At 45.6% G+C, this 25,620-nt stretch overlaps 2 protein-coding genes across 2 annotated transcripts in view; both read right to left on the minus strand.

Annotated features, from left to right (window-relative positions):
• Window positions 1-290: 290 nt before the first annotated feature.
• On the minus strand, window positions 291-2,468 carry LOC108099256. The gene has a single exon (XM_017202632.2). The coding sequence runs from the start codon at window positions 2,466-2,468 to the stop codon at window positions 2,133-2,135; it is 336 nt and encodes a 111-aa protein (XP_017058121.1). The 3' UTR covers window positions 291-2,132.
• A 51-nt stretch (window positions 2,469-2,519) lies between these two features.
• The window catches only part of LOC108099255, a 148,336-nt gene continuing 125,235 nt past the window's right edge, over window positions 2,520-25,620 (minus strand). The window contains exons 4-18 of the mRNA XM_017202631.2: window positions 17,938-18,218; window positions 17,813-17,862; window positions 17,451-17,557; window positions 16,008-16,094; window positions 14,945-15,001; window positions 11,835-11,892; window positions 11,061-11,284; window positions 8,877-9,040; window positions 7,044-7,125; window positions 6,334-6,552; window positions 5,326-5,518; window positions 4,189-4,334; window positions 3,697-3,962; window positions 3,501-3,622; window positions 2,520-2,962 (exon numbers count right to left, since the gene is read on the minus strand). Coding sequence (XP_017058120.1) covers window positions 2,520-2,962; window positions 3,501-3,622; window positions 3,697-3,962; window positions 4,189-4,334; window positions 5,326-5,518; window positions 6,334-6,552; window positions 7,044-7,125; window positions 8,877-9,040; window positions 11,061-11,284; window positions 11,835-11,892; window positions 14,945-15,001; window positions 16,008-16,094; window positions 17,451-17,557; window positions 17,813-17,862; window positions 17,938-18,218 — 2,499 coding nt within the window. The remainder of the gene's footprint in view (window positions 2,963-3,500; window positions 3,623-3,696; window positions 3,963-4,188; window positions 4,335-5,325; window positions 5,519-6,333; window positions 6,553-7,043; window positions 7,126-8,876; window positions 9,041-11,060; window positions 11,285-11,834; window positions 11,893-14,944; window positions 15,002-16,007; window positions 16,095-17,450; window positions 17,558-17,812; window positions 17,863-17,937; window positions 18,219-25,620) is intronic.

A 25,620-nucleotide genomic window follows, 5' to 3' on the forward strand; every position in this document is an offset into this window, starting at 1 on the left:
TTGGGCTTAGGTGAATCACTTGAGCGGCCGAGGTCACTCGCTAGATTCCAATTGCCGGGAACTCATAGCTCATAGCTCCCTCCAAATTGCTTCTTAAAGCCATTGAGGCGGCCTCTTTTGCCCGATCAAAAGCTGGATGGCGTTTAAGTAGAGGTCTTCCCTTCGAGAAATAAATGGGAGCGGAGCCAAGGGTACCAGAAAGTCAATGCCAATAAGTGCCAATGAAGGTAATGACCATACGCAAATACATACGTTTATCCCATCCAAAATAAAAACACTCCACGGCAGTATTTACTTTTTAGATATGTTCACTTTTATTTAAAGAATTTTGCTTTGATTTATGCATAAACATGAATCATCGTTCTCCACTTCGTTTTGGTTTTTCTGAAAATTTCTTCTAAAATTTACTGAACTCTGAATACTTTAGTTTGCGCTCTCGTTTTACTTTGTGTATTGGAATTTACTGGTTTTGCAATTTGCAATTGTAATGTGTTGACTTAATGATCAATTTTGTGGCTCCTTGTAAGGTTAAACTTTAATATTGCTTATATATTCATTCTTTAAATTACATCATTTTACAGTGATAATTAGAAAATGCTAGCACATGCTGTGTGGTTGTGTTCGTTTGTTGTTTGTTTGCTTCTCGTTTCGTCACTAAATATATAAATATTCTTCTGCTGACTTTGTTACAATTTACAGTTGAAACACTTAAACGTAATTTGGATAGTTTTATTTAAAAAATGCCTATAATTCAGTATTCCTCTTCCCCTCACAATATATCCGTCTCTCTAATCTTATCTTCGTCTGGCTGTAACACGTGCGATTTGTTTGTCGTTTAAATTTGATTTAATTTACTTGCGATTAAAGTTAATTGAGTTACAATACGAATATCGATATCTTATGTTCACAAAATATGTTCAGGTTTAATTACGTTCTGAGTAGAAGTCAAAGCGTTTTCCGAATAAACTCATTTACATTTAGTCGATTGCTATGTAAGAATCGTATGCTCTACGCTAGGTTATGCTATGTGTATGTACTTTAATCAGTTTAAATTTTAATATGTTGTTCGTAGTTTTGTGCCTTGATAAATATTTCTCATTTATTTAACTAACTGATGGAAACTGATTAAAAACATTTGCGCTGCCTGACTAATTTCATTGTCTGCTTTTGATTATCGCTAAATCGCTCATAGTGGATACGTTTGATATCTTCTATAAGTGGCATAATAAACCCTAAATGGATCGCAATCCTCTATATGTACACACGATCCGGACACGACTCGCTACGATTTGAAAATATTGCTTAGCGTACATTGTTTTTTGCTCGATTTGGCAATTTTCGGCATTATTTTTACAAGTTTCTGACGGATGCTTTCGTTCCCTTTACATTGTCCTTATACGAGTTTAACAAATTAAAATTAGTTTCGAATGGCAGTTGGTGTTCTGTTCTTCTACTTATGTTCATTTCACTTCATTTTGTTTTGTGTATAAATATTTGTTTCGTTTTGTTGTTAAAATTGAATTGGTCTATTGCTCGCACCCCCAATTGGCGCCTTAAAATAGGAATCAACTTCTATGTGTGTCTGCTATTAAAACGCTGGAAATGAATCTATGTAAAATGCAATTCAAGTTGGACGTTTTCACAATATCACGTTGAGAATTATGCATACACAAGGCAATTAAACAGTAAACAAATGGCAAATCAAACGAGTCTCGTTCAATACAATAGCTTGAGGCCAACTGAGAATAGTCGAAACGTTTTCGTTACGTCACTAAGTATATAAAATTTCTCTTTTTCTGCAGATGTGTATGTATAATATATAATAAGTCTGTATTTATATATAGGTGTTGTATATCTCATATGTAAATGCCAACATTATCGGAGGAAGGATTGACTGACTCTGACTAACTCTGCTCCCCATTTCCATCTTAATTTCCACACGTCCATCCCTCTCTACTTTTCCCACTATCCCGCTCTCTTTCCCTAACTGTCTGTCTATCTCTCTCTATACATACTATACATTTGAACTGAAAGACGCGTGTTGGCCTTTTGTTTTCACTATCGAATCACAGCAATTGAAATACACTTAACTCAACGGGAGACTAAACTAAGAACTTGATGTAGTAAATGGGTTATTGATCCTCCAGTCGGTCGTCCTGATCCTGCAGCAGCTGCACTCCCACGCCGGAGGCTCCTGATCCTCCGTTTCCGGCGGTGCTGCTGCCCGTGTTCTTGCGCAGGTGGTTGCGCAGCATCACCAGGTTCCGGTTCAGCGGCAGGTTGCCGGACAGTCCGCCGCCGCCGCCGGAGGAGGAGCTGGGTGCGTGCGGCAGCGTGTTGCAGATGTTGCCCAGCGGCGCCGAGTGGGCGGTGGGCGAGGTGGCGGTGGCCACGCCGTGCGGCGTCAGGGTGCCGGTGGTGCCGTGGCCATGGCCCAGGCCAAGACCCAGACCCATCCCCACGCCCATTCCAGAGCCCACGCCCAGCAGCAGCTCGTGCGCCAGAATGGTGGGCAAATGTTAAGTGCTGCTCTTCAGCGGACCCGACGATAGCGAACTGCTGCTGACCCCCGAATCGCTCGACTTCTCGCTAAGCCCTCCACGCGTGAGCGTATCGTCCGCCATAAGGCCGTTGCCGCCGAGAAAGGACTTCTTGCCCAACCGCCCGCCGCCGGGCAGGGTGGCCTTGAACGGGTTGTCCTTGCAGCGGCGGGCGCTCTCCACGCGCTTCATGATCTCGCTGGAGCACTTGGTCACCACGTCGTCCAGGCTGTTCGACTCGTCCGTCGAGTTCACCGCCTGCGTGGGCGTCTGCGAGCTGGGCAGCGGGGATCCCTCGTAGCATCCCGAGTCGCGGGGGAAGTGCCTCCGTCCGAAGGGCGAGGCTCCGTGCTTGATGTTTATGTTGTTCAGGCGGGCCTCATCGTTTTCGGAGCTGGATCCGGCTATGTCCACGTCGGAGCCTGTGCGGGCGAAATTTGTAGCTGTGAGTATGCGTGGTGTGTGAGTGGGTGGGTGGGTGGTTGGGTTGGTGGGTGTGGTGTTCAGTACGGTTTAGAGTGGGTTAGGTTGGGCTTTATCAACATATGCGGTTAACTTCGGCAATGATTCAATCAAAAGGGCGAACGCAAGAGAAGGTAATTTAAACTATTTCACAAGTCTTATCTGAATTGAAGAAGCCGATAAAAATTATAATGTATCGCACTTTATGAATGCTCAATAAAATTCAATCGCAGATGTGGACTTTGCTTGCGAGCTGATGTTGTTTTCTAATAAACTCGTATAACAAATTGCTATTGCCAGCCTATAATTAACAAGAAGCTGTTATCTGCGGCATCTAAAAAGTGCTGCGAATCAGTTTAAATAATTCAAAATCAACCAGATTAATTGCTTCAACGCGTTCGCCTCTTTTTCATGGAATTCCATTCAGTTCGAGTGAAATCATTGCATAAAATTAGCCCGAGATCTGGGATGAGAAACGAGATTTGCCGGCGAACTTACATTCAATGTCGTGCAGCAGCTGCACAGCCGTCAGCAGCTTGGCGCGGTGCTCCTGGTTGAGGATGCCCAGGTAGTCCAGGTCGGCGGGCTCCAGCTCCTTGAACAGCTCCAGGTCCTCGTAGCTGCAAATGGAACGATAGGTGAAACAATCCAACAAAAATATTGTTGGTAAATTTGTTTCATCTACACCACTTACCCGTTGAGCACGAACACGGAGGTGTACTCCTTCAGGCCGATGCGGATCAGCAGGTCCTCCACGGAGCAGGGTCCTCCGTTGTGGCTGCCGTTGCCGGGATTAGCCAGCCGGGAGCCGGGGGCCAGGGTCTTGCTGCTCGAGTTCTTCATGCGCTGCTCCGGCAGCACCTCCACGTTGATGAACTTGAAGTGGCCCACGCGGCCGTGGCAGCGGCCCTTCCAGATGCCCGAGGCGTTCATAGACAGCACGTCGATGAGCTCGCCCTTCTGCAGATGGGAAAAGCAAATTATTAGATTAGCATGCTTCGAGGAGTCCTTATAAACTTAGGAAGGCTTGTTAAAAGGTTAAGAAACAGTAAACTTCTGAGAAGGAATAAATGAACTCGAGGAAGTGCTTTTGATTTAGAAAGGGTGATATTGTACCTATATTTTTTAATTACAAGACTCCTATTCCAGTTTGAACTGTCTACAAATGAACATTCGGAGCACTCACCTTGAATTTGAGGGCCTCCTTGTCGTAGGGATTGGGCAGGCTGTCCACGAGGGCCTTGGCCTTGCAGATGCAGCTGGCCATCGAGGTGCGATCCTCGGCCGAAATGGAGCTGTGCGGACTGCCAGGACGAACTAGCGCCTGAGTGCCTGCGGGTGGGGAGAGAGGGGAGATTGATAAATATTTACCCATGCTTTTTGGGCCAAAGTTTGTCCTGGCAAATTTCCAATTAATGCGCCCACAGCCAATTAGCCGCAGGACCCAAGGAATTTACTACGGACAAACAGCCAGCCATGCATGCAAGAGCTCACACTTATTCGTTTGGTTAATTAAAAACTTTTCAAATATTTTCGCACACACACACTGACACACACTAACACACACTTACACCCACTTGGCCCGAAAATATTCAAATATGCACTTGAAGTTCTCCTCTATTTTTCCGTGCTGTTGTTTTCTTTGCGTTGCCTTTGTTTGGGTTTCTGGCCAAAGCATTCGACTAATCCTTGCTTTGTGTCCTGGCCACATGAAAAATAAAGTATTTTTCCTTGCACTTTTCAAAGTTGCCACCCCACACCCACACCCAACCAGTTAGGCCCCACCCCCTTCCTTCCTTCCTTCGGTTCTCCCCCGGTGTTGCCTTTTATTTGGCCAAAAGTTTTGTTCATTAAAAAGGAAGCGGTTGCCCTTCATTTAACCACGCCCCAGACATTGCAATCTGCCGCCGCCCATCGGCACTTGGCCCCTTTTTTGGCCCCGAGAGGCTGTATCAGCCGGCAGCAGCAGCATCAGCAGCAGCAGCAGCAAGTGCATTAAAAATTCATTAAGTTTGCAAAATTTGAAGGAGCAACAAAAAACCGCAACAAGAACTACAACTGTTAATAGACCAATATGCAAGCCAGCCAGCAAGGCAGTCTGGGAATTTTTCCATGGCCATCGGGAGCGGAGGAGCAGATGGCTTGGCTTCGAGCTGCAGGAGCAGCAGAACAGCAGAGCAGCAGACAAAATCAAACCCGAAAACTCTAAATTGCCAGCTCAGACAAAGATACACAGCCCCGGAGATCCACAACCGTACATATCCGTATATATTGTATCCGTTCCTATCCTGCACGTATATAGTATAGAGTATAGTATACTTACTCGAACCGGAAGCGCTGGGCAAACTTTCCACGGAGCTGGCCGAACAGGCAAACGCCTGATCGCTCATGCTGCCACGGTCGGTATTATCTTGGGAATTGCTGAAATCCCTCGACGTATCCTTTGTGGCAACAAAGTTTCGTCCATTCTCATTAAATGCGCCAATTTCCTTCGCCGAGCTACGCATCTCGCCCGACTGCCAATCCAATCCCCAAGCCCAGCCGGAGTGAAAGTTGTCCGTTTTTTCCGTGTGTTTGGTCGCCAGCGTTGTGCAATAAATTGCATGTCGAAGGGGGAGCACCAGGAACAGAACGAGCCCGAGAACGAGAACGAGAACAAGAACAGCAGGAAAGTTTTGTTAGTTAAATCATTAAAAAGTTTAAAACGAACATACCAATACGCAGGGGAGGAGAAGAAAGTAGGAGACTTGGTTTTCTATGCACAGAAAATAACTTAAGTGCATTACATAAATATTTCCTGATTTTAATTTAATAAATTGTATAAAGTTTTCTATTTATGAATGTAATTTTCTGAAAATTAAATGACTATTATTAAACACATCAATTATCGGTTAATATGAAACAATGCAAATTTCTTTCTGTGTGGGATTTTAGGTTTAGGTTCGCTCAGCCTTAAGCTTACACATAGCTCGTGATGCTAGACACCAAAAACTTTGCTAATATTTTCTGGGCAGGCCTCGACGAGATGAACTTTCACTTTCACAACTGCGACCCCCACAAAACAGTGCAAGCGGCCATAAAAACTCATTAAACTGGCATTTGCATTTAGAGTGCATGTCGAGGAGGCCCATTATGAGGCTTTTGCCGAGCCATGGAAAGGAGGATGATGGGGCCACCAATTGCATAGGCGAACCGCCGATGGCTAATTACATTTCGCAGGCCACGAAATGTGTCAACAAAATCCCCCTTGGCTGCATCTCCTGCATCCAGCGCACCTTCCGATGCACTTCTCCGCATGTTTTCCTGCGGCATTAGCGTTTAATTAACTTACATGATGCACCGTGGCCTTCTGGCAAATGGTGTTCGCCTTGCCGTGCGGCAGTCCGTTCTTTTTGGCCTTCGCGGCCAGCAGGCTGGGTGGCAGGCAGCCGTGACCCCGGGTCACGCCGATGTCCTCGTAATCCGAGGAAGGACTGGGCGACAGCGACGGCGACTCCCCGACTCCGCCGCTCAGTGTCCTGTAGCGCGCCGTGCAGTTGTTGGTGCCGATCTGAGGGAAGAGAAAGGAAATGGGAAAGGGTTAAAAGCGGATTGAGTGCGTTTCCATATTAGCCAAGTTAGGACAAGTCAACTTTGCAAATGAAATGGTCGCCGTCCCTCCCCCAAATCGGAGCCAATAGCACTGCCGTTCGTATTCCGACAACGTTTAGCTGGCTTAAGTGCCAACTCCGGCTCCGGGAAAACAAGGAAAAAATACGGAAAGCGGCAGCAGAGAGCGCCGGGCAAAACTTGGCTAAAAAGCTTTTCAAGTTTGTGTGCGTTCCTCGTTTTTATTTCCCCCTATCTACGTGCACTTCTGCTGCTATCGTCCATTTTCGACCAGACGACATTGGCCAAATGCGAAGTTTGTTTGTCACAAAGAGCACTTAATCAATTTAGACGCATTCAGATGCAGTCGTCGGTGGAGTGGGATCGGCATTAGGAGGAGCGACCAAAACTGCAAGTTAAATGAGCCCCATTCGGTTGGAATGTAGTACTTACCGACACCGCACTGAGTCTGGAGGTAACGCTTTGGAGGTCTGAGATGGAGCCCGCGTAGTCGCCGCTTTCGCGATCGTGAGATCTGTAAAGAAATTATAAAGTTAGCAAGGGAATAATTCAATTTAAGCTTTGCTTATTGTTTGCTGCCAAATGCAAAGTATGTATTTGTTTCTTCAGAGAAGTGTTTTCAACTATAGTTTGTCCAGAAACAGACTTGAAATGTAATTAAGTTTAATAGTACTATGACAATCTTTCCCTTCTTTAATGTTCTCCTTTTTAACACAAATTGAATCCCCTTCAAATGATATCCATTTCAAATCTCACTTTCTATATTTATATACGAAAATCCCTCCTGATACGCCACGTCAATGGGAAAACCTGGTCTGAAAATTGCCCCGTACAATGGCCAAAAACAACTTTAAAATCGAAAACGGCAAACATTTTGATGGCAAACAATAACCGAGGGGAAGGGGAAGAAGGTGTCGGGCCGAGAGGTTGAGATATACACGACCCGAGGTCGAGTGGCAAACAAAGGTCATATAAATAAATACTTGATATCTTTTTCTTATTCTTTTTTTTTTTTTTTTGGCTCGGCAGATTTTCCTTTGCCATTTCGCTCCGACACTGTTGAGATTTTCACTTTTGGTTGCCTTTGCTGTTTGTTTTCCACCTTCGTTTTCCCATTCTCCGGCGCTTTCGTTTCCCTCGCTGTTCGTGAGAAGAAAAAGTTTTCTTTTCGTTTGGCTCGTTTGTGGCCCCAGCGGCGCACGAGGCGTATAAGTTATTTCAGCAAGTCCTTTTGTATGCGTACGTGTGGAAAACGCAGGCTCTCGCCTTCCCGCTTTCCCGTCTGTCCTCCTGGATTTTTCCTCCCGCTTCTCCCAGGTTGCTCCCCCTCTGGCTGCTGTCTACCTAGCTGGCTGATTGAGGAGCTGGCGCTCTGACTTGTGGATGGATTGGCGTTGAAGTAGCAATAATGCCATTTCATTCAAGTGTCCCGGCCTGTCGCTGTCTTGCTCTTATTGCTTTCGGATGCTCAGCTCCCCTCTCTCCTCTGCTGCTCCTCCGAAAGGGATTCAGAATCCAGGATCCAGGATCCAGCAGTACATATACATATATCGAGAGTGTGGCATGCGTAACAATATGAAATTGATGACTTTCGCTCCGATGCGTTTCGATATGTGTGCCGTCCGTCTGCCAGTCAAACCCCATCGACGTTTGTCATTCTCCCAGTCGCTCAGTCGCTCAGTCGCTCAGTCACTCAGTCACTCACTAATTCCCTCATTCAGGCACCCATTCATTCATTCATTCGTTCAATCGGCCGGCTGCAGACCGTTGATAACCGCACTAATGAAGTGAAGTCTACCCTTTTCTGGCACTTTTTCTATCTGTCTGGGCTCTCGGCTTGGCTTCGAGGGTGCACCTTTTCCGATTGACAAATAAATTCGAGATGCCAGACTTGAGCTGTTTGATTGCTTTCGCCCTGGTCAGCTATTAGTGTTTGCTGCTGGTCCAAGAGCCTGGCCTTTTCACGCCACACTGGGCCCGATTTTGTGGCCCAGTTTATGGTTCAATGATCCCGCCCCCGCCGCCTCCGCTCCCGCTGCCTTTGAAGTGCGGAAAAGGGTTCAGCGGCAATTGTGTTTGCCATATCATAACTGCCCACTCCGAGGGCTTCGTTTTATTTATTAATGCGCCACCTTCGTGCGGGCCCTCTGGCCATAAACTCGACTGCAAATAATAATGGCAATCAACGAATCCGGCCCTTGCCCCTTACCCTTGCCCCGCCCACTTGCCCACCTGCCCACCTTCTGCCCGGCGGCCCAAACTCACCTGGCGTGCGTTAACGGTATTATTGTCGGCGGATTTGGCGGCTGCTGCGGCACGATAAGACCTCGGCGGGGCGGTCCGCGTTGCGGCAGCGAAATATCTCCGGCGGATCTTAATGAAATTACGCCCGTGCTCTCGCGGTTGTTCGAGAAGCGCACACGGCCACCCTGGAAAAAAAGCGGAGAAGAAAGTGGTGAGTGAGGGGCATACATACACTGGGGGAAAGGCGCCATCTAAAATCGAGAAACAAAATATATATTCGTAATAAGAAATTTGCATCTAAGATTGCAGGGGATAACATAAGGATACATAATTTAAAATAAAGTGCAGATAAACTTAAACTAGAATCTTTGTAAAAATATTGTTAACAGTATAAATTGTTTCTATAAAACTATTTCTATTATTTAAACAAATCACTGTGTATTTTATGGCTATTGTTTCAGTGCATTTATCCGTAAAAAGGAGAGGGATTTGGAGTGCGCACAACATGGGGATTAGCATTCAAGTAGAATTTGTTGGCCGCTGCAGAGCAACAAAATTATGAAAAATTAACAAAGTTATAAAACTTTATGAGGCCGTGAGAGAGGAGCGAGTTCATTTGTTGTTGCGGCTGGCTTGTTGTTGTTGCTGTTGTAGTTGTTGTTGCACTGATTTGATGTGGCTGCCGGTTTCGGCTTGGAATTTTAAATTTAGTGAACACAAATTTGGTTTTCTTTCCTCTCCACTTTTTTTTTGTTGTTGCGTATGTTTGTTTGGCATCGCAAATTGCAAAGTTTTCTCGTTTTTAATTTAGGCAATGCAGCAAAGTTTTGGGCGCGCAGGGAGCATGGAAAAACCTCCAATCTGAATCAGATTTTTTGGAGCGAGCGTATCGGCGGGAGTGCCAGAGGTTGATTCGCCTTTCGGGTTGGTTTAATCCACAGTATTTTTGGCATGCAAAGTGGAGGTGGCTGGAATTGGCTTGACACACAGAACAGCATGTTATGTGAAACGTTTGCGGGTCCGGTTTCTGATCAAAGGCCGGACGAACAATTCAATTTCAATGCATTATCTCCGGCCACAACGGTCCGTTAAGCAGCCGCAGCAGCGCTCTTAACCTTTTTCGGGAACCGCAAAAGTTTCATTTCAATTTTAAACAAATTTCGTGGCCACATCAAAGCGGCCAGAAGCCGAAAGAGGCCCGGACAAAAGGCCACAGAGAGTTGGGCCGACTCGAACGCTTCAGCGCTGAGTGATTTCAATTGACTAAGAAAACAAATTCCCCCGATAACTTGCCTAATGCGTTCCGACAAAAGCGCAACTCCCGGGGAGGCAGGCAAAGGAACAAAAAAAAAACAGAAAAGGAAAAGGAATCCGGGGGGCAAAGAAAATTATGCAAAAGGAAAAGTCTCAAGACGGCGACGTCTTTCCCGGAGTTTTCCATCACTCCCCGGACCCCCGGATCAATCGACAATCAGACCCAGAGAGTCAAAGTCGAGCGAGTCAACAAGAATTATGCACTTTTTGACTGTCAATAAAAATAAAGTGAGTTCGAGTTGGAGTCGCAGTTTGTCCTGGAGTTATGCACACAGCAAAGGAACGACGAAATGCCAAAGGACATGGACATACAAATCGAAGTGGGTAGAAATCAATGCGCCAGCACAAAAATATATTCAGCGTATAATTTAATAAAGCAAATAGAAGAAAGCCACAAAGCGAAAATCGCTGAGGAGAACCCAGCCAAACGGGCAAAAAAAAAAAAAAAGAAAAAGGAAAACTGTATGGCAGCGGAACTCCCTCACAACTTTTGTGGCTGGCGAATTCCGCAGAGAAATCAAAGCGGGCTGCAGCTGGAATTGGTATGGAAACGGGTATTGGAGGGGGTTGGGCCCTCGGCTCGAAGGAGTCATCCGCCCAGTAACCAGTAACCAGGATTAACGGCGTCACAGGATGCGGCGCATGAATTTCAAATGTGATTGCAACTGCGACAATGTTGCTGCTGCCATTTTTTTTAGAAATATGACAAGAGAATCAGAAAAGGGGTTACCAAATGTATCTTAAATTTCAGTAAATTGTGTCTAAGAAAATTCAAACTATAAACTACACAAATAATTGAATATAATCTAATTTATCATTTAGGTAAACTGCTTTCCTAGTATTTATCAGATCCAAAGTATTTTTATGATAAATTAGTTGATAGACACTCACCTGAATTGTGGCGGCTGGTCCGCAGTTGAGCCCGCCCATGAGAAAGTCGTCGGGATCGCTCTCGTAGGGCGGCTCGTCGTACCAGTGACCTTGATGGTGCAGCGCACTCACCGCGTAATGGGCCGCTCCTCCGCCCCCGCCGCCCACTCCGATGGGCATGCCCAGGCCGGCGATCCCCATGCCGCCGCCCGTCCGCAGCGCCTCGTCGTACATGTACGTATCGTCTGCAAGGATAATAAAGCGGGTTTAGAAGCCACAAGAATGAGATGGGGGAACTTTGGAAACTTTTTGCGAGCGCCCCAAAAATGTGCAGAGCCAGCAGAACGGCTGCAACACAATATTATTATACGCCACGTTGCACACAAAACTTGCAATGCCATTTGCCACATGCGAGCAGTGCAAGTTGCTCCGGACTCCGGAGTCCGTAGTCCGTAGTCCAGAGTCCGGAGTCTGGAGCCCGGAGTCTGGAGGCCGTGGTCCAGAGTCCGTAGTCCGGGGCTTATGTTCGGATTGTGGTCCGGAAACGGACATAAGATTTTATGCTCGCTTATGCATGTGACGCTCGCCAGACGGGCGGACCTGCCACGCCCCTTTTGCCCTTGTTGCAGCAGCAGCGGCAGCGGCAGCAGCAGCGGCAGTTGCAACTTGCAACTTGCAACAGAAGCACTTCAAGTGTAAAATTCCGGCTGCATACTTTTCGGGGCACTCGCCTAGATTTTCCTCTTTTCCACTAGTTTTCCTTTATCCGACATTAGCTCTTTTTTTTCTACTCACCCATGCGTCCTTCTCCGCGACTCATTTGCAGCAGTCCTTGTCGAATGTCACGCAGGATCTGTGGAACGTGGAACGAAGTTGCATGAGAAATAATTTCAAGTGGTTTTAGCCTAGTTTGTTGCGGGCACTTTTCTCCATAATGTACATATATTAGTTGAAACTTTCCCTGACCGAAGCGGAGTATAGACTGCTTTCAATCAAGGACAATCAGCAGTGGGCCAAAACGGAATCAACTTTTGGCAACCCCTGCCAGGATATAACTAGATAAAAGTTGTCCACATTAAAGTCGCCGTCGGGGTTCCTCGAATTCGTATTCGTATGCATGTTTGCTCGTATTTGGGCAGCACTTTGTCTGCATGCCAAACGTGACTGCTGTGCGAAATGAAAGGACGAAGCGTTGTCAACTTTCGACTCCTTCTACATGCTTCTCTCCAGCTGGCATCTTATTAGCCAAGTCAGTCTTTCTCAGTCTCAGTCGGGGTCTCATTCTCATTCTCAGTTTCAGTCTCAGTGTCGAGCAAAGGCGTTAAAATTACAAAATTCCATTTGAAAACTAAAACAATTTTCCCAGCGCAAGCAGAACGAACGAACGAACGAACAACTACTAGAATGTGCTACTTGTTCCTATTTTTCTGTTTTTGGGCACGGCATGTCCTGAGTGTCCTGCAGCATAATGGCATTCAGTGTGCGCTGCATACTAATTCCGAGAGCATCATATATGAAAATGCTCTGCTGCTGGATGGCAAAAAAGCGTGCCAGGGCCACCAGCGAACCAGCGAACACCAACAGCGAACAGCAACAGCCACCGAAATAGAAATAGAAATAGAGACACAGTTGGCAATAAAAGCGGGGCGCTGAAAAATTAGCTAAAAGCTTTTTTGGCCAGCCCCATTAAAAATGAATTCAAATGGCGGTGGGGGATCGGGTGTTATATGCTCTACTCCCACACAATCGGTCGGACCCGGATGCCTTCGTTACCAAATTGAAATTTACGTGGCCAAGAAGACACACAGCACTTTCTTACAATTCTAATCACATCTGAGGTCTGGGGAGCCGCCTGCTTAATTGCCTGGCCAAATGCAAAGAGCCAAGAAAAAAAGAGAGTTTCTAGCCCCACACCCATCATAAATATTTCATGCTGCTCGGTGCTACACTAACACACACACTCACACACAACAAGGGTTTCTTCTCCATTCTAGCTTTTCTGGCCAAATGGAAAACAAGGCCCGAACAGCAGCCTTCTTGCCATGAGGGGGCTGCAAAAACAGCAATTACAATTAGACAAACAGAATGTTGTTTGCACAAGTTAAGCAGCAGTAGCATCAGCACTAACAACAATAACAATGCGACCCCCCTCTCCACTCCCCTTCGGAGAGTTCGTGTGTATCCTTACCCCACCTCTTGTGTGCTTTTCATTTATGCACAAAAATTATTGCCCTTGCTTAGGAGCACACATTTTCCTGGACGGGCAAACAGTCGACAAATTGTCGTGCAGCAACGCAATTTGTGTGGGTACACATGGAGAAACATCTGATAAGCATATCACTGTCCAGATGTCAAGTGCTTTCTGTAAATATTTACTATCAAAGTTATCTAAACTGTCCGAATCCATCGCATCTTAACAGAAATCTAAATAGCTGAGAATAATAAGGAATTATAATTATAGCTTCCCTAAAACCATTCTTTTAAGAAACTCTTTAGTATAGAAAGGATCTTAAGTAGTTTAAATTCTATTAACATTTTTTTTTCTCAGTGCATGTGTATATCAGAGTGATGCGTGTATAAGTTCGCATCAGTATGCTGTGCATCCATCATTGAGCCTGATAACTGGCATAATTAACTGCGCCTGCTGCTGCCAAGTTGATGGAAGATGTGGAGTGTTGTGGGTGAAAAGATTCTCGAAATCGATTTGGCTTTTAAGCCCCTGGAAAATCTCGGCTCTTCCCGAGGCTTGGCCTAATTCAATCGGGCTGAAGCATCAAGCAATCAACATGAAATATTTTGCTCGGCACTCGCATTTAATTCTCCCGGCAAATAAATAAATAAGTTACCCTCTTTCGACGACACGCCCGTTCGCTTTTATCATGGGTCCCTCGTTCGGACGGCGCTTTCAAGTGTGGAAAGTAACTTTTTTTTACGACAGACCAAAGTTTATCATTCGCCACGTTGCACTTCATTGTTTTTGTTGCCTCGATTTGGGGTGCCAGTGCACTGGTGTGTCTGTGTGTGTGTGTGTGTATGTGTGCTCGACATTTTGTCTGCGTCTGTTTTGCATGTTTGCTCGCCACTCACAACCACACTCGCATACATTTATTTGGCAGCTCGAGCTTTTGGCCGGGTCTTCAGGCCTTTATGCCTTGGAATAATTGCTGTTTTTATATCAAATATTTTTAATAGCTTTTTTAATTGGCTTGTGCATGTAGAAGTCGTAGCATTTATATATTCCAAAACAAATACCAGTGCAAACAGTGCGTGCCGCAACTATAAGTTGCCAACATACTCGTACGTTTCACAATTAGGCGAAATTTTATGAATGGATTTCCCATAACTGCAAAAAGAATAAAGTTTATGGGGGCCATGAGTTGCACGTACATTTTATTATCCTTTGTGCTTTTCTTCATTAGGATTTATGAGCACACATTTTATCAAGTTTTCAACGCTAGTCAACAAAACTTAATTGGGACAAGGAAGATCCGTTCCCCTTCACTACTAAATATTAAAATCACTAAAGTTTACCCATAAATCTACAAAGCTGTTTTGCAACCACGAAACGCACTGTAAGCTCGAGGGCAGTAAGACACAAGCAAAACCTTTTGGCCTGTGCAATTGCAACTGTTTCTTCTGTTTGTGTATTTAATGCATGCAAATATAAGGCTGAGGAATCTGTGAAATTAATAGTGAAGCCCACACACTCAAACTCCGCTTTCTGCTTTATGTTTATTTAATTTGTGAAAAGTGCCCAGAACAAATATGCTTGATTTATCCCTGGCCACTGCAAATGTTTGCCATTCGCATTTATAAATTTTGGAATAGACATCTTGAAGGCATAAATCTTTGCCTTGTGGTCACAGGATATTTGGATATTTTGGGGTCGGGCTGAAGTCACTTACCTCTTCGTGCTCACGCTGAAATTTTTCCTTTTTCCTCATGGCCTCCTGTACTTTCAGCTGAAATTGGAAAATGGGCTGTTAGCTCTTGTCGTTTGCTGAGTGACTTTGTTTATTTATGAATGCGGCAACTAATTTCTCGGCTAACGAATATTTAAAGTATACTTTTTCGGGCGGCAAATGAAAACGGGCATCTAGTCTGCATTGGGGATGTTTGGCTATGCATTATGCATTTGCTAACAATTGTTGCAGTTTCTGTTGCTCCAGGTGTTGCTGTTGCAGGTGTTACTGCTGCTGTTGCTGCTGTTGTTGCTGTTGCTGCTGCTGTCGCGTTGATTGCATTTTGCTGCTTGTTTTTAGTTTGGCGCCGTGCGCGCTGTCATTAATAATGAATGTTGACGGCAATGAACTTTTAAATGTTGCATGCATCCACACGCTGCCACTTCCTCTTCCACTTCCACTTCCTTTTCCTCCTCCGCTTCCCCCGGGCCCTTTTTGGTTGCAATTGTTGTTGCTGGTGGCATGCCATTACAGGTAAACGTGCTCAAAAGCAACAGCCGCAGCTTTCGTGTTGAAATTGCATTGCAAATGCAGTCAAAGGAGGGTGGTGTGCGAAAGTTTGGCCCTGTTGTTGCTGCCTCAGTTTGTGCAAATTTTTTTGTTGCAGCGCAGTTTCGCTGGCAGCCGCAGCTGTTGCAACACCAAGCGGGCAGCACAGCAGCAACATCAGCTTGTTAAATTTGCTGCATAAATATTTATGCGACTATTTTATTCTAACCATCCAAACATCCCCGCAAAACACGCATATTTAAACGAGCTGAAGAAATATAGTTCTTGAGCAGGAAGAAAGAGATTTCATGATAAGGATTTGTTGATTTTCATGATACATATTTGCTATTTAAAAATTCAGAAACTGTTGCTTTAATTTAAACTGTTTGATACTTTTGCTTTAAAGATTTCTTAAATCAAGAAAAATCTCTCCCCAAATGGGTTTTTCATTCAAAAATGTTCCTTCAATGCACATCCATTCCAGTTATCGCTGATTGCACCTATTTATTGTACTCACCCTGTGGATTGTCTCCTCGAAACTGTGCTGCTGTCCGCCGGCGCCGCCGTTTATCATTTGAAAGTGCCGCAGACGATCGTTGGCCGCCTGCAAGAGTGCGAAAGAATCAATTTAGGGCAAAGTTTTAAATTCATTTCCAGGGCGAGCCTTCAATCGCCGGGCTTATTAACTTTCTCGGGTATGCACAAAGGTTAGCTGAGTGGTGGGAAGTGGGGAAAGGATGCTCGTAAATCAAGGACTCCTTGAAAGGGGGCCAGCGAGCACCGTGCTTTATCGCCATTAGAACGCCATTTTGTATTTCACACCTTTCAGCGGGGCTTTAATTTTTAATTAATAACGAGTCAAGGGTCAGGCTAGGGTCGCCATTGGACCCTTCTGCTCGGGTCGCTGTTTAATGCGTTTGTTTTCTTATCATAAATAGCAAATCAGGTGGGAGGACGACCGCCGAACAGAGCAGGTGAGTGCTGTTTAATTACGCCTTGAAAGGCTGCCACGGCTGCCGAGCGGGATGCCGCTACTTAGGCACACATCCTTAGTCATTTCCTGCGCTTATCTGAACCAAGTCCTGCAGGGTGTCTTCCTTGCTTCCCCCATCCACCTCCCCACCTCCGCCAGTTTATTATTTATATTTTTTTTTTCGCTCTGCCCCTTCCCTTATTTATTCCTTTCTGTGCTGCTTGTGAAAAATTTATGCATGTCCTTGCTTATTTATGAGCAGCGTCGCCGTCCTGTGCCGCGTTATCTCTGCTCCTGGCCGCAGTTTCATTGCCAGCCTCGGCTCAAGGATAGTGGCTCCGCCGCTCCAGCTGCTATGGCTCCAGTTCTGGCTCTGGCTCGTGATCCCGATGCCGCTCCCCAAAGGTTGCTCTAATCAAAGGCGCTGAATGAATCCTTTGTGAGCGGCGCAGATAAAGCGAGTGTACAACAACTTCTGCGGGGGCAAAAGGCGAGCGGCAGCGGAAGGAAGTTGCAGCCAGGACGAGGACAAGGACGAGAAGTGGCAATGTAGACATGGCCGCTAGCAAAACATTTTTAACCTTTTCAGCTGGCAAGGCGAGTAGAAGAAGCTGCTCGGTGCGCATAAAAATTTACATGTCCCCAGGGCCAAGATTAAGTATACTACACAGAGCACTGCGGAATATTCAAGTCAAGACGCAGAAAGTCATAAAATGGCAGCCTAGAAAAAGGCACTCCCTTCCAGGGAAAGAGGATGGGAGGAGATCCAGGGGAAACCAAACGAAATGCGAGCAAATAAATTGAAAGAATTACCGCAGCAGTTGATTCAAATGAAAGGCTGGGGACAAAACTTGCGGGACAGGACAAACAATTTGCTTGCGGTCATAAAACGAAGCGCGAAAATGAGTTTCGGTTGAAGAAGGGAGAAGGGAGTGGGAAAAGGCGGAAAATCCTCTGCAAAGAGTATTGAGGGAGCACTTTACTTACCCTGGCCTGGGCGCCATTTTGCTGATTGTTCCGATCCCGTCGATTGACAGTCTTCAAGCCTTTCAGCAGTCGGGCCAGCGTGGTGCGTTTCTTTGTCTCGCGACCCTCTGAAATTCGCGGGGGAAAAGCCGAGAAAAAAGGGAGGGAGAGAAATTGAATTAGTAAAGGGAATTCAAGTCGGCGGCTGATTTACATATTCCCTTTTTTTCGCATTTCCCTGGCCTTGCAGAGCGTTGAAGCCTTAGAGTTCAGAATAGCTTTTTAAACTAAATAAATAAGCGAGTTTTATAAAGCTTCCTTGGACACCTTTTCATAATACTCTGCAAGGCTAAGGACTTCTGTTCTCTGGGTTTTCAACTTACCAGCTGTCGGTGGAAATTCATAGAAGTAAGCGGAGCGTGGACTCAGGCAGCTGTGGTGAGAATAATATTTGTTAGTTAAAATATATAGTAAAGGGGGATTCAAACCATTCAAATGCTGTACTCACTTTTGCTGCACAAAGTTCAGATGGGCGACATTCGGCGGCAGAGTCTGGTGCTGATGCGCTCCCGCCTGTTGCTGTTGACCTGGCACAATTGGTAACTGTTGCTGCTGCTGCTGCTGTTGCAGTTGCTGCTGCTGCTGTATGCTCTGCTGCGTCTGCAGCGTTTGCTGCTGCAGCAGCTGCTGCTGTTGCGTCAGTCCGCCTCGCGCCACTCTGGGTGCGAAAACGCCATAGCCGAATCCGTAGATCTCGTCCTCCTCCTTGTCGGACAAACAACTCGAGGGCTGCAAAAGTCGGGGTATAACTTGGTTATTCTATAGGTTACTTTTCAGGGGGAGAACACAACTACAGCATGCAAGTGAAAGTGGAGAACTCAAGCAAGCTAAAAATATTTACACAATTCTTAACACACAATCAAATAAATTTATTCAGATAGATGCCTAATGGTTTTTTGGTTTGTATTTTTTAGGCAACGCCAACATCAATTTCTTTTTTTTTTTAAGAATTTCTTGTTCTGTTGATTTTGTAAATATTTTCCTTAGGGGTCCGCTAATGGTGGGTTCGTTTTTTCGTTTCTTGGTGATTAAGAAGTCGGGATGGTGGGTGGGTTGGGTGGTTCCGGGTCATCGTCATACATACCGAATACTTTCCGGGGACGTAAATGGGCTGGCTATGGCTATTGGGCAGACCGGCGCCGTGCATCGAGTGGCCGCGATGGCCGTGCTGCTGGCGGTGGTGCAGGACGCCGCTGCTGCCGCCGCTGCCCCCGCTGGCCGCCCCACCGCTGCCGCTGCCCGTGCTCCCGCCAGCCCCCCGCCCATCAGCTGGGCGGTACTGTGCAGCGGACTGCGCTCCGCCCAGGCCGCCTGGCGAGCCCGCTCGATGGCCGCCAAAATGTCCCCGAAGGGAGCCATTAGCAACTCGCAATAGACGGATGCCAGGCCCTCTAAGTGGCCGCGTTGTCCATCCTGCAAAAGAGCGAGAAACGAGCAGCAGAGAACGTAAGACACTTGGCCAACTTTTCGTGGGGGATGATCGAGGAGGGATGGTTGAGGTTGGGTTGGGTGGTGTTATGAATGCGGGTTCGGTGCGGAGCTAACAGTGGGGCTAATAAGATGATTTCAGGTGAGTCAGAGTGGGTGGAGAATGCACAGAGAGACAGAGCGTTAATGAATCTACATTGATGTTGGCGTTGGATGGGGTTAGCGGTCGGGCTAGTCACCGGGTTAATAATTTTAAGGGGGGTTAATTCGCTAATCCGGTTAATCAACAGCAGCCACAACTTAACTACAGGTAACACAGAGCAAACTAGGGGAAAAAGTTTTAAAGGAAGATGATTAAAGACTAAAGTCTGTATAAGATTTGTATATTTAAGGTATTTGTTTTGGCTCGAAAGCTGATTAAAAATCCTCCCGAAACAACACTTAACTACTAGTCAGAATTATTTATGAACCACAATAGCAACTGCTCCAAAGTGTTCCCCCGGCCGTAATCAAATAAAAGCCTATATGCTCGAGCTCATATGTTTGCCTGTTTGCCAACAATTCGCCGCTCAAGTCAAATTAGTTTCGCCAACTGCCGCTGCCAATTGCCACAAATAATTGAGTCTGCCGGGGGAAAGGGGGGCAGGGGCAACTAAAAGCTCGAGCTCCAAACATAATGCACTTAGTCTGGGCATAAATTATGGCCACACCCGTGCACCCACCCACCCACACGCACACACACACACACACACACACGAGCGTCTGTATTTACAGCTCTCGAAGCGAAACATCTCGGGCCTGATAAAATTGTTAACAAACTGCCATGTTAAATTACACAAAACAGAGGCACTCACTCACACGCACACACACACGCATACTCACACACACACTTGCAAAGGCTCAATGGGCTTCTCTTACGCACTTTTTCATTGCATACCTGCAGGGGCAATTTTGCAGGGCGCAAAAAAGGAGCGAAAATGACGGTAAAGGGGGATTAAAGAGGGGATGGGGGTGGGAAGGGGGTGGGTGCCCCACTGCCTTGACATTTTGAGTGGCGCTCGGGGCAATGTTAAACGCTTGACATTGTTCCACGGCTTCGTTCCGCGCTGCGCTGGCATCAATCAAATATGACACGCATTAAAATATCGCCCGATTCCCGCCGCCGCCACAGGACCCCTTCCCCAGAAATCCTGGCCCACATCCTGCCTCGATTTACCCGCCCCATGTGGGGCCATGTGGAAATTGACAGGCTTCAGTTTGCCACCTGGCCCCGGATTTACCTGGGCATCTGCAGAGCGCCAGTTATGGGTGCGTTGTACTCTGACGTATGAAAAATACCTGCCACGCGGCCCTTCGGTCCTTATTATACTCTTTTTCGCGCTTAAGTAGACTTTTATTAGCAATTTGTCAACCTAATTGAGAGTGCAGAGAGAAGTGTATATTCAGCAAGCACTAGTAATAACTAGGGGTCCCTAATAAATCAGCTTAAAAATATTTCCATTAATTTTAGCTCTGTGCTATAATTGTAAGTAAGTACTATATCTGACTGGATACAATTTGGTATATTATATTTATTTATCTGACCTTAAAGGGTATCTCAAGTTTCACCTTTAGAATTTGTCACATTCAACGCGCTGTAGTTAAATTGAGTAGAAGGACTTCCAGGCCAGACATGCGTAGGGTATAACAGCCCGCTTTGTGTATATATTGTGCAATTTGCGAGGAAATTGCCGCGTTTAGCGTAATTTTTGCTACTTATTGCCTCTTTGACTAGGATGCCAGCAGTGGAAAAGGGAGTGCTTTGTGGCCCTCGGCGATACTACTACCAGCCGGAGTTCCATTTTCTTACATTATTTTTTCCTGCCGTCTTCGTCCTCTTTACGCTTTGGGTAATTTCACAATGAGCCCTCCAGGCAGCTGGCTTGTTTGGCCTTTTCATTAAAGGTTAACTCGCAAAGTGTCAACTTTTGATGAAGGGGAACGAAAGTGTTTTTGGCCTTTCAAGACTGACAAAGTGTGCTTAATGCTGAATTAAAATGGGAGGGGATCCTGGACTTGATGTGATATTCCCGCAAAATGATTGGATCAGAAAGCTGTCCTCGTATCAATCAACATGTTATGCCTTATAAACTGAGTCAGTTTCATAGCAATTGTCTGGCATTTCCGTTCCTTGTGAAAGCACATCTTTCAGCAACTCATTATGCTGGTGCACAAAATTTATTATGCAATTCCGAGTTTATGCCTCATGCTGAATCAATTTCATCTTGGTATACGCATTCGCCTGATTATTACTATATATAGTTCAGTATATAGTACCCAACCTATCCCTCTTTCCCGCTCAAAGGTCATCCGAGCTTGTCCAAGTCGTAACAGCAAATTCATAAAGTCATTTGCAATTTTGCTGGCAGGGACTTGAGTGCCAGCCAAATGAACGAAAATGCCAAGCGACAGAAAGTTTGCTCCTGCCAGATGGATTTCGATATAGATATATCGTGCTTATGCTCATGGTTATATGGTTGCGAGCTGAACAAATTCATAAAAACCGAGCGAGAGGGCAAAGCAAGCAAAATAACTGTCGCGATAAAATAATTTATTGAAGTTTCGCAATGCCAGCGACAAATGCAATAAACTGCGCGCTCCGCCTTGGCTCACATGACGTATGCGTTATAAATTTATTTTCAATAGCTCCTCTGCAGAAGCGATCGGGTTGAGAAGTGGAAAGCTGCTGCTGCTGCTGCTACTGTCGCTGCTTTATTGGCAACTCTTGACACACATCGCGGTGCGAGAAAAACGCGCCAGACCAAGACAAACAGCAGGCGAGGCAGTTAGTTAGGGAGCCTGCCAACGTCGCAGGACCTCGGAGTCAGGATGCAGGATGGAGGCTAAAGGATAGAGGATAAGGGCGCCGGGATAAAGTGATGTATGAGTTTAACGCCCTCACGTCCTCGCCGACAGTAACAGCCACTGGAATAGCGACAGGAGCCAAGACAGGACAGGGGCAAAAAAATATTAAGCGAGGAAATATGTTGCCACGATATTGACAGCACGAATCGTGGGGCCAGGGAAACTTTGGCCCGGGATTTTGGCAATGACAGCAGCTACACAAGAACTAAGTGAGGCAACATCCCAACATCGCAACATCCCAACTTTTTGGCAGCGAATTTTGTTATTCCTGCTAGCCGGCCAAATGACTTTGTTTATTTGTTTCGTGTACATTCCGGTAATCAGCCCGGCACAAATTACACGCCGGGCTAATAACTTTTGACATGTGATTTCGCAAGTGGCGTTAAGTCCTGTCTCGGTTTGCTCATTAGGCCTGGTCGGAGCTGAGCGGAACATTCGCTGCCTAGCTGTCAATTTTTTCCGCAAACTTGGTCAGACACTCGACTTGCGGCCTGCTAATTGATGACGTCTGTCCAGGGGTAAAAAGATTACTCAGATTGCGAATAATGTATGCTGTTACTTAAAATATAGAAGGATAAACCTTTCTAAGTAATCTTGAAAAGGAATATGGAGTTATGTGGTTTTATACCTTTTAATCTAAAAAAATAACAAGAGATAACATTATATTTTTGTTTTTTCTTCACTACTTTAAATGTTCCTTAACATTTATAAAGAGCATTCAGAATCGAATACCGCCATTGCGAAATCATCCGCATCTGCGGCTGGCGAAATCCGTTTAATGAGCAAACACAACGCACGCAAAATTACAAAAGAAGCCCAGGAGGCGGGGATTCCTTTCCGCTGCTGGTCAGCCAGAATCTCGTGTTTGCACAAGACTTCGAGAGCCGCATGCAAACACCAATTAGAGTGACCACAGGGCAAACAAAGGCATCAATTAAGGGGACGGGGCCTCTTTAAGTTGGCTCATCCCCCGGACAGCCAGTCAGTCAACCGTTTGGAGAGCCCTCAATTGAAAGTTGTAAATCGCAAAATCTATTTGCAAGTCACAATTGTTGTTAGATGTTAGGTGGGTGGTTCGATTGTTGAGGAGGGAAGAAGGCAGATCCGTTTCCGCTTTGGCCGCAATCAGCCGAAAGAAATCAACTGAAGCGCTGATCCACGGCTGCTGTCTGATGCCGGCGAGCACTTAAGGGTTAATTCCATAAATTGTACATCAAAGCAGCTGGTTGGTGGGTTAAGAGGGGCGTGGCGGAGCGGAGCGAGGTCCTTCGGCATTTGCCCTGCAGTTGACAATTTTTGAAAGTCAGTGATTTGTAAATAATCCTTTTATAAGCACAATGGCTGCTCGTTAACGGCAAATGAGTTTTGACATGGCCAGTGGACACTGGGCCTCCCCTTAACCCCCGACTGGCGACAATCTAGAAACACTCACACACACCCATTCATACAAACACACACACACACACGCCCTCGCCTATCGCTGTGTGACAATCTGGGGAACGAGGCTCTGAATAATGCCTGGCCATTAACACAGCCATCATCGTTATCATCATCATCGCCCCAGTCACAGTCATCATCGTCGTCATCATCGCCGTCCTTGTCCTTATCCTTGCCCTTTGAGCCCGACCCCTTCTTGGCCGGCACTTTTAGCCAACACCATTCTGCTTGTAGTTCGCTGTTCGGCTGTTGGTTTTTCCGTGTTAATATCCCGCATGCATGCAAAGTTGTGAGCCCAGGCGGAGGTTTTCCATTAAGGAAAATGCTATTTTGTACTTACATCCTTACATGAGCAGGCAGGCAACAAACTCGAGCCTCGAGACCAAAACTATGTTAAGTTGTTAAAAAGCACAAAACTTGGAGCGAACTCTTCCTGGAGGAATTCATTAGCCTGGCACATGTATCGACACAACGAAACGAGAGGGATACAGTGAAAAAAAAATATCATTTAAAACAATGATGAAGTGATTTTCATTCGTAGTAAAGTAAATTGCAACAGTAAAGAGCTTAAACATAAAAACAGTGTATCTTCTAATGAAAAGTTATACCAAATTAATTATTTTAGATTATGAAAACATTGTTTTGCGTGTAGATTGTTGCAAAAAGAGATGGCGATATTGAGGTAGCTGTCGGCATGGCTCTGCCTAAAAGTATTTTCTAATTAAATACTCATGTTTTACAATATGACGCTGACATTCTGCGGAAATGCCTTTTAATTTTCACATTTGAGATGCTCGCAACGCAAGCACACACACTCATGGACACACACTCCCCCCCTCGCATGAATTTCCACCCCTTTCCTTTTCCGCTTTCAACTCATTTCGCTTGGCATCTTTCATTCCACCCAAAACGTGGCACATTTAAGTTTAATTTGCCAGAAATGAGTTTTAGTTTTCCACGCGACACACGGCGCACAAAATTCATCTTCAGATGGCTGCCCTTTTGGCTCTTTTGCTGTATCATTTCCGCCAGAAGGGAGCGGGTGTGGGGGCGGGCTTTTCACATTGCCACTCCCCATTTTCCGCTCGCACATACATTAGCAGCAAATAATTTAATTTCTCATTTGTAAGTGATGGAAAAATCATTTCAAACATAAAAAGGCGAGCTGGAGTGCGTGGAAATTGTCAAAAGGGTTGCGCTCGTATGCGAAAAAAGCAAAAATTACGCATACGCCGCGTTTCACAGGGAAGCGTAAAAGTCAGACAGCTGCAGGGCAAAACGCTGAGTAGGAAGAGTCAAAACGACTGGCATTACATTTCAATTTCCATTCTCGTTTCGTTTTCCCCGCCATTTCGTTTTAATTCATTTGCATTGTCTCTGCAGAGCGTGGGTTCGTGTTCTTTGTGCCTCAAATGGAATGAAATCAGCCATAATTAGCATAATATTTCATACTTAATATAATTTAAGTTGGCAAAATGCATGGCGCCCTCGTCCTCGACCCTCCTGTCTCTTAAATTCTCCCCCTATTTCACCACTCGGAGTGACAGCCATGCAATGCCCAGGACAATGCCAAAAGCGAGTCCTTGCGAAGGGGAGCGGTTCCGTTTGACATATGCGCACGCAAAGTGCAGCATTTGATTGCTGCAAGCACTCCTCCCTTCTCTCCTCCAAGTGTTTTTCTATAGATTCCCCCTGGTTGCAGCCATTTTCTCCCCCTGCGGATACGCACGTGCCCCCAGGCCGCTTGTCTTTGGCAATTTATGCGCTCGCCTGACGCAATTATGCGAAATTTTCGCACACAGCAGGAGCCACCGCCCTCCCAAAGGGTGTGGGCGTGGCTAAACGCTTGTTGCGTGGGCGGGGCATTTTAAGTTTTCCCCGGGTTTTTGGCTTGGCTTCGGTTTTCGGTTTTGGTTTGCAGCGTAATTTAATTACTTTTTTGCGGCATTTATACACAATCAGGGGGGGCGGTTCGAGGATGGACAATCATTTGTATTTGTATTTGTTGTTCTTGCGATGCTGTGGCAATTTAAATTTTCGGACAGCCAGCAAAATGCTTGAGGTCATATTAGGGGAAAATTAATGTTGTTTTAATTGTAAATGAGTTTGCAAATGGACAGCGCATTTTCGGGGGATTGTCATTGAAGGCAGATTAGAAAATGAATATTTATAATTATGTCTAGACTCGAAGTAAAGGGGAGCAGTTATTGAGAATAAATCTTAAATTGTTTCATTATACGATACCATGAGTTTTAAAAGTAAAGGTTTTTGAAAAAGAACCTAGCTAATTTGACATGTCGAGCCAGTATTCTGTTCATGATTGATTTCATTTCGCTCGAAGACAAACATTAGTCATAGGTTT

The sequence above is a fragment of the Drosophila ficusphila genome, unplaced genomic scaffold (assembly GCF_018152265.1).
Source record: "Drosophila ficusphila isolate 14025-0441.05 unplaced genomic scaffold, ASM1815226v1 contig_791, whole genome shotgun sequence".
In the NCBI taxonomy this organism is placed as follows: Eukaryota; Metazoa; Arthropoda; class Insecta; order Diptera; family Drosophilidae; genus Drosophila; species Drosophila ficusphila.